The sequence below is a fragment of the Podospora pseudoanserina genome, chromosome 3, assembly GCF_035222485.1.
Source record: "Podospora pseudoanserina strain CBS 124.78 chromosome 3, whole genome shotgun sequence".
Lineage (NCBI taxonomy): Eukaryota > Fungi > Ascomycota > Sordariomycetes > Sordariales > Podosporaceae > Podospora > Podospora pseudoanserina.
In genome coordinates, this window is record NC_085922.1 from 1,529,016 (window position 1) to 1,541,585 (window position 12,570).

The window sequence follows — 12,570 nt, forward strand, 5'->3', positions numbered from 1 at the left end:
TTTCGTTCCAATTACCCTTAGTTCACCAGCAAAAAACCCAGCTCTATTCTCGAAACATGCTCAGCTGGAAGAGATCAAGAACAGTTCACCATCTCTATCTCCCGGCTTACAACCCCCTAATCTCAACCTCCATATCCACACCACCCCCAGCAAAAGCAGAAGGAGGAGGAGCAGCCCCACCCGCGGCCGCCTAGTTCGCAGGAAGCCTCTCCACCACCGCAGCCATCTCCTCATCCGTGTATATTCTGAACCCGCGCTCCTTGGTGACGCTAGCAAGCTGGACATTCTTGGAGTCGAGCTTCTCCTCCATGACCTGCTTCAATGTCTTGAGAACCAGAGTCTCCGCATCCTCGATGGTCAACGACTGCATTTTCCCGTCAGCACCCTCTCTACCCTTGTATGTATGTTGTCAAGGAAAGCAAACCTTGTGATACTCATTCTGCAACTCCGCCTGCGCCCCCTCACTCCCACTCCCAATAGCCTTGGCATCATACCTGTAAAACGTCCCGCTCGGCTCGGCATGATACAAGCTCGGCCCGTCCTCGTCATAGCCCGCAATCAACAACGCCACACCAAACGGTCTGGACATGATGCTCTCCTCTCCATCGGCGCTCTCGCCGAAGCGGAGGGCAAGATCGCAAATGGCCTGGGTGCAGGACTCGACGCGGAGGTTCTCGTTGTAGTTGAAGGCGTGGGATTGGCACTCTACGCGGGCGTGCTCGACCATGGAGCGGGCGTCGGCTTGGAGGCCCGACATTGCGCAGCCGATGTGGCGGTCGATCTCGACGATCTTCTCGACGGAGGAGGTCTCGAGGAGGGAGGAGGTGACGCGCTTTTCGACGCCGAGGATGACGCCGGTGGAGGTGGAGATGCCGATGGCGGTTGAGCCGAGTTTAATTGCTTCGAGGGAGTATTCTACTTGGAAGAGGCGGCCTTCGGGGGAGAAGGTGCTTTTGGGAGGGGGGGGGTTGGTTGGTTAGCTGGATTGGTGATAGGTTGGACTGGTATGGCGGGGACTTTGAAGTTGGAGAGATCGGTGAGAGAGAAGGGAATGGGACAGAAAACAGGCTTACTTGATACCCCGATCTGTAAAGACATGTTAGCTATATGTGATTTGAGGTATGCGACTCTGCTAAGTGGCATGGATCGAGCTGATGGAGGGGGACGTACCGTATTCTGATCTTGCCATAAACATCTTGGCGGTGTTGTGGGGGTGGTTGTGATTAAGTGGCCGGTGGGTGTTGGAGGGAAAGAGTCGAAAAAACAGCTCAAGCCGAAAATATCGTAGTTAATGTCGTCGCTGGTTGTTGAAAGTGAGATATTCCCGTCTGTAGTGGAGGGGAAGCTGTGATGGCAGTGAGCTCCCTCCAGGCACGGAGGTCTACGAAGCTCTCCACCCGCTGGCAGCCAGGCGACCAACTGTAGACGAAGGAAGGCCCCCTGTAAATGTACCCAGGTACCTTGACCCCAGCCTTGCCCTGCCGCAGTAAACCCGCGCTAGTCCCGATTCGGGACAGCAAAGAGCCGGCGCGTGAATCCATCCATGGCCATTGTCGCGTTTTGGGGGCTGGAAAAGCTCCCGCGACTTGGCATTGGCAGGGCAGAGGTAATCACTATCTTATCACCACATATCTGCCGCCCAAAGGTTGTTGTTCAACATCATTTTGCGATCATCACTGCCCAGCAGCCCAATGCCGGCACCGGCAGCCGTAAGAGGAGGACGAACACAATGTCGTCTGGCACCACCAGGCCGTCGACATTCCAAGACAAGAGAAGCAGACCAGACCAAGTGAGCTTTTCCCAGAGCCACAGCCAACACCAGCAGAGCAATGCCGAGTCGAGAAAACGGTCCACCTCGGTCAACCCCCGCTCCACGAGCAGACATGTCGAGGAGCGCTGCACCGAAAAGGTGCAGGTGACGACGCGGGAGACGCTGATGACACGGACGAGGAGCCCCGATCGCCGCGAGGGAGCAAAGCAGCGTGCTGCTGAACCAAGGTCTCGGGATATGCGACAGGATGCGCCACCACAAGGTCTGTATGTTTGCTTTACAACCCCGCCCTCCGGTACTTGTTCTACCTGATGGGAAAGAAATCTTCCCCCCTCTCCCCCAAAGAAAAACCTACTGCACCACCCTTCTCATCATGAATATCATGCTGACCAAAAGAAAAAAAGAAAAACCCGCCCCCACCCATGGGAACCAGAAGCGACCCTCCTCCCGCACACAACAGCCCCCTTAGCATCCCGCATATCAATCCCACCCCTCGCCTCCACTGCCCCCCAGACCCTCCAACCGAAACCCTTCCATGACCTCTCCCTCGAAGCCCAAGAGGCGGTCATCATCGAGGACCTCCTATTCGTCTTTATGGGCTACGAAGGCCAATACATTCGTTTTGGCAAAGGCTACAATCCCAACGAGGAACGAGACAGGCTGTCCGGTCCAACATGGCGCATCCTCCCCGGCCTCGACCCCTCCTTGCAAGACCTCACCCAGTCCATGCTGCGCATGGCTGCTCATTACACCGCTCTCGAGACGTTTGTCGACGTACAATCCCGCGAAGAATTCGGCTCCGTCAACCACGCCCTTTGCGCGTCAATACGGAAGCTGCTGCAGGAGTATTTGGTCATGGTTGCGCAGTTGGAGACGCAGTTCTTGACGGATGACTCGTTCACGTTGCATGTATTGAATATTCATGTGCTGCCCACGAGCCATATGATGCATCAGGTTTATGGGCTGGCGCATGAGCTGTTGAAGAGGAATGCGCTGCTGGATGATGAGTCGGATGAGAGTAGTGACGGCGGAGATGATTATGATCATATTTTGGAGCAGCTACGAGAAGGGGGGGAGCTGGTGCCGGGGAACATGACCGGCAAGAAGATTACCAAGGGAGGGGTGGTGCTGGGGTTGATCACCAAGAGGTTGGAGTCCATGTCTGGTGATCCGGCGGCCAGGGCGTTGTTGACGACGCTACTGAGGGATGCGAGCAAGCCGTACATGGCTATGCTGAACGAGTGGCTGCACCATGGGGGGATTAATGACCCGCATTCGGAGTTTTTGATCAAGGAGCAGAGGAGTATCAGGAGGGAGAGGCTGGAGCAGGATTATACTGATGAGTATTGGGAGAGGAGGTATACCATCCGAGACCACGACGTGCCGCCGCAGCTGGAGGGGGTCAAGGACAAGGTGTTGCTTGCGGGGAAATATCTGAATGTGGTCAGGGAATGCGGCGGCGTCGATGTCAGCTTGCAGGTTAAGCACGTGCCGACTTCCTTTGACGACAATCGGTTTCTGGACAATGTCAACAATGCCTATGCGCATGCGAATGAGTCGCTGATGCAGTTGCTGTTGACGACGCATCAGCTGCCGGCACGGTTGCGGTCGCTGAAGCATTACTTCTTTCTGGATCCGTCGGATTACTTTTCTTACTTTCTCGAGCTCGGGGCTAGTGAGCTGAGGAAGCCGGTCAAGTCGGTGAACACGGGGAAGTTGCAGTCGCTGTTGGATCTGGTGCTGAGGCAGCCGGGGAGCATTGTTGCGCTTGATCCGTTCAAGGAGGATGTCAAGGTGGAGATGAACGAGATCAACCTGACCAAGAGCCTTCATCGGGTGGTGAATATCACGGGGATAGAGCAAGGGGAGGCGCTGCAGCCGCTGACGAGCAACCAGCCGGTGGAGAGCGACAAGGCGGCGAATGGGTTTACGTCGTTGCAGATTGATTATTCGGTGCCGTTTCCTGTGTCGTTGGTGGTGAGCAGGAAGACGGTGTGGCGGTATCAGGCTCTTTTCAGGTATCTGCTGTCGTTGCGATATCTGGAGTCGCAGTTGTCGACGACGTGGCAGACGCACACGAGCGGGTTTGTGTGGTGTCATCGGTCGTCGTCGAGGGTGTTGGAGATTTGGAAGAGGAGGGTGTGGACGTTACGAGCGAGGATGTTGGTGTTTGTGCAGCAGCTGTTGTATTTCTGCACGGCCGAGGTCATTGAGCCGAACTGGCAGGCTTTGATGGCGAGGGTGAGGGAGAGGGAGAAGCCGCCTCAGCAGGAGCAGCAGCAGCAAGCGGGAGCTGGGGAGCAAAACGGCACAACACTCCCAACACCAACCACATCCCCAAACCTCCACCACTACCCACTAAAGTCGACACATATCCGCCCGGGGTTGACGAGGACAGTGGATGAGCTGATGCAGGATCATGTCGATTTCTTGGATACGTGTCTGAAGGAGTGTATGCTGACGAACTCTAAACTCTTGCGTGTAAGTAAAAACCCTCCTTTGTGAACTTTGTGTACCTCGATTGTTTTCATTACGCTGACTTGTGTGCGGTGGCGCCTAGATCCACTCCAAACTAACCCAAACCTGCACCATCTTTGCAACCTACACAAACTGGCTATCCCGCGAGCTGGAAAAGACGGACCCCGACCTCTCGGGACATCACAGACCGCCCAACATGTCGGAGGAGCAGTGGCGGGTTTTCCAGTCTGTCCGCTCCCAAAAACCTACCGATGCCTCCTTCATGGAGGGTCAGCAGCAGCAGCAGCAGCAGCAAGGAGAGGACAAGATGGCGAGCTTGTTTGACTTGATCAGGAAATGGGAGGACAATTTCAGCAAGCACCTGCAGATTTTGCTGGACGCGCTGAACCACTACGCGGCTACTGAGACGGTGGTGCTTTTGAGTTTGTGCGCGAGGTTGAGCACGGCCAATGCGGGGAGCGGCTATACCGGACGAGGGGGGTATGGGCAGGGACAGGTGGATGGGGTGGGGGTGCAGAATGGTGGTGGTGGGATGGAAGGGGGGGATGTGAGGATGGGGGGTGTATAAAACCTACCTACCTTACCTACCTGCCTTGTTTCTTCTTTCTGTGTGTATGTGAGAATGAAGGCTGAATGAAAGAGTGTGGGTGGTGGGACACAGCAGGAGTGGTTTGGAATTGAAATGTTATAAGCATGTTTGTAAAAGGGTAGCGGCAAATTTTGGAATTGTCATAGTCCGGTATTGACACATTTGGTGTATTGAACGGGAAGGGGAAGTTATGAATATGAGATCATTGAACAACTTGTCGTAGTGTGCTGGGTGGCTTGTGAGATCAAATATTGAGATTATATCGAGCCGGCTTCCCCCCCCCTTTTCGCTATGTTATCAACTTATGTTTTATTGGTGCCCCCAGCCGTCCCATCTAAATTCTTGTAGCCCTCCACATATTTGTTCGGCTTTTTCTATTCCTTTCTTTTCTGAACTAGTCCTGACACATTTGCTCTGTCAATCCCCCATTTTATCTTACCCATTGTCACCCAAAAACGCCTATGAATAAACCCCTACCTCACCCCACCCTCCCCACCAGTCCCATCACATACTCCAACATCCCCCCTCTCCCCATGCCCCCCCATACCCCGGCTGATGATGCACAAACCTCCCACCACCACCCCCACCACAGCAACCAAAACCGCAAACCCAACCCCCCCTCACCACCCCCTATTCCTCCTCACCACCTCCCCGACCCTTGACACCCTCTCCCTCCACTCGAGCTCCCTAATTTGCTTCTCAAACGCCTCCCTCCCTCCTCTAACCCCTGCCTATAAACCCCTCCCCCCTCCCCGTCTTCAGAACCGACCACCTACTAATCCCCCTCCCCCAACCCCTCAACCCCTCCGGCGGGTATTCTCGTTCCAGCTCCACCGCCTGAGATATCAACCCCTCCAAATCCAACGGCTGCGGCAGCTTCGACAGCACCGAATGCAACATCTCCGGTTCATCCTCCGGTATATCAAGCAGTTCCCCTCTGCGGGAGCGAACAATAGCCGCAAACAAATACAATGAGAAAACCGGATCCCTCGCCAGCAACACATCAAACAGCCTGGTGATCTCCCCTAGATTAGTAATGTCATGCGCGTACATCGTCAACGTCCCCGACAGCGCAAAAAAAGGTTCTGTCGATGACAGATGTTGCCATAGTTCCGGGTCGGACGATCTCAGGATATCCGGGAGGAGTCGCAGTTGCGCTATGGCAGGGTGGAGGTTCGGTAGCATAAAATCCCTGATGCGCAGAAGTGACAAGTGGGCCAGGGCGGCTGGTTGGAGGGCCGGGGGGAGGGTCAACAGCAAGACTTGGCATATATCGTGGTAGCCTTGAAAGTAGGATAGGTACGGGTGGTGGCGGAGGGTGCGGATGATGAGGGTGGAGAGGAGGGTTTTGCTGTGGGAGAGCTGGGTGTCGTTTTGGTCGTTGGGGTAGTAGACAAAGGCTCTGTTGACGTCGAGCTGGACCTGGGATTCGTCTTTGTGAGGGGGGAGGGATTTCCAGTCTTCTTTTTCTTCTTCTTCTTCTTCTGGTTTGGTGTCTGATAGTGATGGGATGCCCAGCAGTAATGGCCCTAGGAAAGTGAACGTTAAGAACATGATGCTAAGGCATCGGGTAGCGGGGTCACTTACACGCTTGTTGGCGGATGGTGTCTGTTAGAAATCCTCCTGGTGAGGCGGCAAGGGTTCTGAGGGCGGCAAAGTCCCTTGTCTTGCATGCTTTTAGGATTTCTTTTTTCTTTTGCTCGGCGGCTTCGTCTTTGGGATCGGGGGGTTTCTCGTCGATGGGGTCCTCCATCTTGATGGGCTTTTCGTCAAAGTCGGCCGTGTTGGTTTCAGGCTCGGGGCCTAGCATCATATCCATTTTCTCTCTTTTAACCCTTTCTCAGAGCTCATGCACAGCTTGCCGGTGTTAGCGGATGAGTGAAGTTTCGGATCCGGGGCGTGGGGTTTGTTTGATATTGCGATGATGGGTTAGGCAAGTCTGGCCTAGACGTGGAGAGAGTGCCCAATCAGGGATGGACGGCGGCACCAAGTCTGAGTTGAGGGATAAGGCTGGTAGAAATGACCGAGCCCTTGCCGTAGGTTTGACTTATAGACAAGCGTCTCACCATCTGTCCGGTCCAGTTTGAAGCTTCGTATCTCGCAGCTTGCGAGTGTGTGTGAGTGAAGGGGGTGTCTGTCGTGTGCTAGCGCCGGAGATACATGGACAGGGGGTGCTGGAGAAGGCCAGCAAGATGCCCCGTGCTTTTTCATGCCAGGGCCATTTTAGCGCTGGAGATGGGGATTCGTCCGCGGTGACGTAAGAGGGATCGGACCTAAAATCGACGTCTGCCCCGCGCTGTATGAGTGTTGACCCCCACTGTACATGTTAGCGATGCCCCAGACGGGACGACTCTGAATGATAACCTCATGAGAATAGGCAACTTCGAGAAGCCCTACTCGGATCATCATTGCCGCGAGAGGGCTTCCAGTGCCAAGGAATGTCGGTGTCCCAAATGGTCTGGAGGCCCTCGATGGAAAGTGATATGTCAATTGGTATGGGTGACATCTGCTCTTGGTCGGCACGGTACGGGGCTGGATGAGACATGGACGCCCATTGTATCCGCCAACTCACTTGGACTCGAGACAAGACCAGAAGGTGACGAATCACGTTTGTGGGATACATTTCCGAAGACAATAGTTTACTGTGCTTCGTAAAAAAGCAAAGCATTGTAGGGCCTAGAAGAAGCCAAATGCAGACGGTGTTGGAGATGGCCATGTACATAGACTAGCAGGGAGGAATCTGATCGCTTCACTAGAGCAAAGGTACCTTAAGGCAAGGCGGGAGGGAGGGGTCCTGATTCCTCCCCGAGTAAGGTAACTTTGCTATTCAAAAAAAAAAAAAAAAAAAAAAAAAAAAAAAAGAAGAAGAAAAAGAAAAAAAAAGAAGAAAAAAAAGAGAGATGCGGTATGTGCTTTGCCGTTCAAAAGCATGGAAAACTCTTCACTAGTTGTTGGCTGCCGGTGTGAGGTAAGGTTCTCTTTCTCTACCTATCGAGAGGGTGGATGGCATTTGATCGATTTGGCCGTGGGCCGTGTGCTGCCCCACGCGAGCACATCAACCTGCCACTCACCAACTCCAACTTCCCAACTTCTCTCGGCTGTTGGACCCAACACAGACTGACTGAATAAAAGATATCAGAAATCTGACCGCCCTCAGAAAAGCTGACCCTACCCGAGTATTGCGTGCAGCGCCTGCTGACAACACGGCAGACCAAAAAGACGGAAAAAGACGTACATTGCCTGCAGCGCCGTCGCTCATCTTCATGGGATCATGCTTCCCTCCTGATTCTGATAGGCCCTGGTACCCCTAGCCGTATGCACGGAAGGACTCCGCGCCTTATCCTGATTCGGTCACTGCCTGGGAGCCTCTTTCATCCCGGGTTCAATTCAGAAAGCTCAAAAGGTGCAGCGTGATCCCAGGAAAATCCCAAAGAAATCCCGCCGCCTTGCTGTACGCCGGCAACATCACCATGGCCTTCCAGACAAACGTTCTCCGGGACGGTCAGTGGGTGACCGAAACCATCAACGTGCAGTCCATCGTCAAGAGCCAACAAGTCGACGCTGCCCCCCAGCAACAAGTCCTCAAGCCACCAAGGTGCGGCTTGCTCACCCGGACCATTGTTGAGAGCCCCTTCATAAACTCCATCCTGCCCGTCAGGATACGGTCGCCCCTCCACAATGACGTCGCTTTTATTGGGGACCACTTTGTTCAGATTCGTGAGCTGCGCCGAGATGGACGTCTCAAGGACATCGTCAGGAAGGTCAACTTTGGGTCTCGGATACGAAACGCCTGCGTCGTTGGCAGCTTCGACATCAAGACAGAAGAGGAACAAGATGCTCTTTCTTCTCAACCGCCCATCAAGCTGGAGGACAGCCAGTTTGGGCTTCCTCCCAGGCTCCCACCGCAGATGCTGATGGTGGCCCTGGAGAGTGGTGACAGCGTCTTTATGTTCGTCCGTTCCGACTCAAACGGCGAGCCAGAGTTTGTTACCACTCGCTTCGTGAGCCCGAAGCAGCGGCTGGCTCACCCAGGCTTCCACGTCGTGGTCGACCCCAGCTCGCGATACATGGCTCTGGCCTACGCCGAGGATTTCTTCGTGGTCTATGAGCTTGAATCACGGGAGCGATTGGAGGAGAAGTACGCCAACGGCGAACCTTTACAGTCCCCAGTGAGATCATTCCGTCTGCGGAGCGTGAACGGGGTTATTCACAAGATTACCTTCCTATATCCACGATCGGGCGACCAGAATCACGTCATCCTACTCCTGATCGTGGTCAGACATCGAAAGTCCCGCATGGTGATTTACGAGTGGAAGCTCGGGGATGACCTGAAAATGGTCTTTGCCGAGGACAAGCAGGGCCACCGCATGCCCGTGGAGAATCAGATGCCTCTGCTGCTCATTCCTCTGACCGTCCAGTCGGCTTTTATCGTCATATCACCTCACCAGATTGATGTATGCACCGAGTGCCTTCATGGACCGCCGAGCTTCGAGACCATCGAGATGTCCTCTCCTCCCCCGACGCCTACCCACCACGGCGCTCGCCTACCGCTATGGACAGCATGGACAAGACCTTTCCGGCTCGCCTCTTACTTTGAGACACGGGACTGCATCTTTCTTGCACGGGAAGACGGCGTGGTTGTGTACTTTGAGGCCGACAAGGACAGCACAGTGGAGCGTGTGACGCCTATGGACACTTTTAATTGCAACATCTCGACCGCATTTGCCTGTGTTTACGATCGATACGCCGACGTACTCATTCTGGGCAGCGACTCGGGTCCGGGGGGTGTTCACAAGATCTGTCCACGAGTTCCCATCGAGTTTCTCGAGGCGTTGCCCAACTGGTCTCCTGCGGTGGACTTTGCCTCTACAGCGCAGGTTACCGAGTGGCATCGGGATGGCGACAAAGCGCAAAAGGCAGCGCTTCCAAAAGGTCCGCTGCCACGACCTGATCGACTGTTTGCGACGTGTGAGGGTGGCAGGAAGGGGTCGATTACCGAGTACAGATACGGGTTGAAGGCCAATATCGCGTTTGATCTTGCGTTTGAGCCTGGTATCAAGCAAGCCTGGCTGATCCCTACGGGTGATGGTTATCAGATCATCATATCCATGCCGGACGCCACGTCGGTCTTGCAGCTCCCTTCGGACTTCAGCAGCGCTGATCTCGTTGCGGCCGGCCAGACGCCTTATAATCTGAGCGGTTCGACGTTGGCGTTTTCTCACTCTGGCCCGTTTACGGTCCAGGTCACAACACAGGGGGCTGTGCTTACCCTGCCTCGTGCTCATCGATCATATCGATATGATGAGTTTTCTGGGCTTGAGGGGTGTTCAGTGTCTGATGCGTGCATCTTGGATGGTTGTATTGCGGTGTCGGCTCATGACAAGGGTAGCAATACGTTCCAAATTCATGTCTTCAAGATGGAGCGGTCTCATCTTGGTCTCGGGCATGTGAGGACGGTAGAGGTGGGTGGAGAAGTGAACAGTCTGGCGTTGACCGAGGATTTTACTCTGCTGGTTGGGACGTTGAATGAATCTGGGCCGGCGTTGGTGCGGTGTTCGCTGCAGCAGGCCACGAATAACCTGGAGGTGATTTCTGTTCCGGAAAGTAAGTGCCATCGCGTTCTTTATTCTCAACTCGGTCGTATCTGACACGGTTGATAGTCCTGGCCGAACACACGAGCATCGAGGACCCATCCTCGGTCGAGGGAATCGGCAGCATCGTCTCTCTAGGCAGCACCATCTTTCTCGGCACCCGAAGCGGAGAGGTCATTAGCCTAACCACCAGCGCCGACTCGTGCGCTGTCAACTGCGAGAAATTCGGAATCGCGTCTGCCAAACTAAACTGCGCACACATCACCGGCCAATCGAACCCCGTCCTCCTCCTCACCTGCGATAACAACCTTTTGTACCTCGGCCTGAACCCTGCCTCCCGCTACCACAACCGAGAGAACAAATTCAGCAAGAAAATCCGGATCTTTCCGGTCGACCCAAGCCACCTCGACGCTCTCGCCCCCCCAGTCCAATTCGCCTCAGCAGTTGACGTGCCGTCCGAAGACGGGATAACGCAGCTCCTCCTCATATCCAACGAAACGATCCTCCTGACAGAACTACACCCCACCCCGGGGTGTGTCCCGCGATCGATCCCCCTCGACGGCACGCCCAACAAGCTGATCTGGTCGAGCAAACTCGGCTGCCTGATCACGGCGGTGAATTACTCTGCCAAACCGAGCCTGGCGTTTATAAACCCCAACACGGGGGAGGACATCGGGGTGCCTACCGATCGAAACGACAACCCGACTGATTTTATTCATGGGCTGGGAAAGCAAGGGGATGTCATACTTGCGGTGACGGAGTGGAGGTACAAAACATATTTTTATCTTTTGGTCGGGACGAGGAAGGGACGGTTGTTGGTTGTGAGCGTCAAGAGGGATAAGGAGACGGGTCGGATACGGTACTGGATGAGGTGGAAGAAGGAGTTTGAGCAGCCGGTGTATTCGGTTCTTGGGCATGGGGAGGGGGTGGTGATGTGTGTCGGGCAGAGCGTCAGGTGGGAGGTTTTGGACGAGGGGGAGAAGAGGTTGAGGCATGAGAGGAGCTTTGAGCTGGAGTCGGCGGGGGTTGGGTTGAGGGTGGAGAATGGAAGGTTGGTGGTGCTGACGGGGAGGGATTCGGTTGTGGTGCTGGAGGATGGTGGTGGTGGGGGGGGAAAGGGTATGTGCAATGCTGATCCGATGAGGAGGAACGGGGTCAGCATGGTTGAGGTTGCGGGGACGGAAGGGGTGGATGATAAGGAGGGGGGGATCACGCTTGTGAGTGACAGGGAGTGTGGGGTCGGGGGGTTGTGGGTGCCGTGGAGGCAGGTGGACAGGGAGTGTGAGGTTGTTTTTGAGGCGGAGCTCACGGCGAGTGTGAGGAAGTTTCAGAGGGGGAGGACGAGGCCGGTTTGGGAGCAGGGGGTGGGGAGGAGGTTTGGGAGGCTGCTTGGGTCGTTTGATGATGCGGAGACGTTGGGGACTTCGCTCAATGGGGCGCTTCACCACTTCACTACGCTTGATCTCAAGACGTGGAGGTTTTTGAGGTTTGTGCAGAATTTGGCGCTGCTGGATGGGGAGGTGACGCCTTTTATGAGTCGGTATAGTCAGCAGGGAGGGGTTTGGAATAATAACCCCGAGCCGAGGGTGGATAATGGGTTGGAGATGCAGGTTGATGGGGATTTGCTGATGAGGATTCTAGAGGGGGAGGGGGAGGGGGAGTTGGAGAGGGTAGTGAGGAATTACGAGAGGAGGTTTGCGGAGTTGTTGGGGGAGGTGGAGGGGGTGGGTGAGGTGAATGATGATGTGGGAAAGGCGTTTGGGAAGGCGTACGAGGTTTTGGAGTACTTTTTGAGGCCGGTGTTATGATTTTAGAGGGAGGGGGGATACATAGCGTTGCTTTTGATACACGATATAAGAACGAGACAGCAGAATTCATCATCTAACATACAGCAGCCTGATGTTGTTGGCTCAGGTCAGGGGCTCACATAGGGGGGTGATTATGGCCATAAACTTGGATAATTGCATTGATTGATGTTACGAGATAAGATATTGCTGTATTGAGAAAACACACAAAAAAATGAGCCCCGCACTGACAAAAAAGCTCTGGGCATTGATTTTCTCAACTTTTTTTGTGCCGCCGCACACCACCACCACTGCGTCATTGTCTGTCGGCCGAGTGCGGCGACTCTGGTGAGACTA

At 54.6% G+C, this 12,570-nt stretch overlaps 4 protein-coding genes across 4 annotated transcripts; 2 read left to right on the forward strand and 2 right to left on the reverse strand.

The window, feature by feature from the left end:
• Positions 1 to 190: 190 nt before the first annotated feature.
• Positions 191 to 1,195, reverse strand: PUP2 (proteasome component pup2; the record flags this gene model as incomplete). The annotated part of the gene is made up of 4 exons (XM_062945551.1): positions 191 to 364; positions 425 to 950; positions 1,074 to 1,086; positions 1,171 to 1,195. 4 exons carry the CDS (start codon positions 1,193 to 1,195, stop codon positions 191 to 193), a joined length of 738 nt encoding a protein of 245 aa, XP_062801543.1.
• Positions 245 to 4,817, forward strand: alp4 (gamma tubulin complex Spc97/GCP2 subunit Alp4; the record flags this gene model as incomplete). Its single annotated transcript, XM_062945552.1, has 3 exons — positions 245 to 2,033; positions 2,166 to 4,252; positions 4,332 to 4,817. The coding sequence occupies exons 1-3, from the start codon at positions 1,544 to 1,546 to the stop codon at positions 4,815 to 4,817; spliced, it is 3,063 nt and encodes a 1,020-aa protein (XP_062801544.1). The 5' UTR covers positions 245 to 1,543.
• Positions 4,818 to 5,458: 641 nt separating this feature from the next.
• Positions 5,459 to 7,663, reverse strand: GYP8 (GTPase-activating protein gyp8; the record flags this gene model as incomplete). Its single annotated transcript, XM_062945553.1, is given in 3 exon segments — positions 5,459 to 5,556; positions 5,564 to 6,367; positions 6,426 to 7,663. Coding segments are annotated over 3 exon segments (1,134 nt in total). The 5' UTR covers positions 6,658 to 7,663.
• Positions 7,664 to 7,908: 245 nt separating this feature from the next.
• QC764_304370 (uncharacterized protein) lies at positions 7,909 to 12,237 on the forward strand (the record flags this gene model as incomplete). Its single annotated transcript, XM_062945554.1, has 2 exons — positions 7,909 to 10,442; positions 10,499 to 12,237. Exons 1-2 carry the CDS (start codon positions 8,309 to 8,311, stop codon positions 12,235 to 12,237), a joined length of 3,873 nt encoding a protein of 1,290 aa, XP_062801546.1. The 5' UTR covers positions 7,909 to 8,308.
• Positions 12,238 to 12,570: the final 333 nt, after the last annotated feature.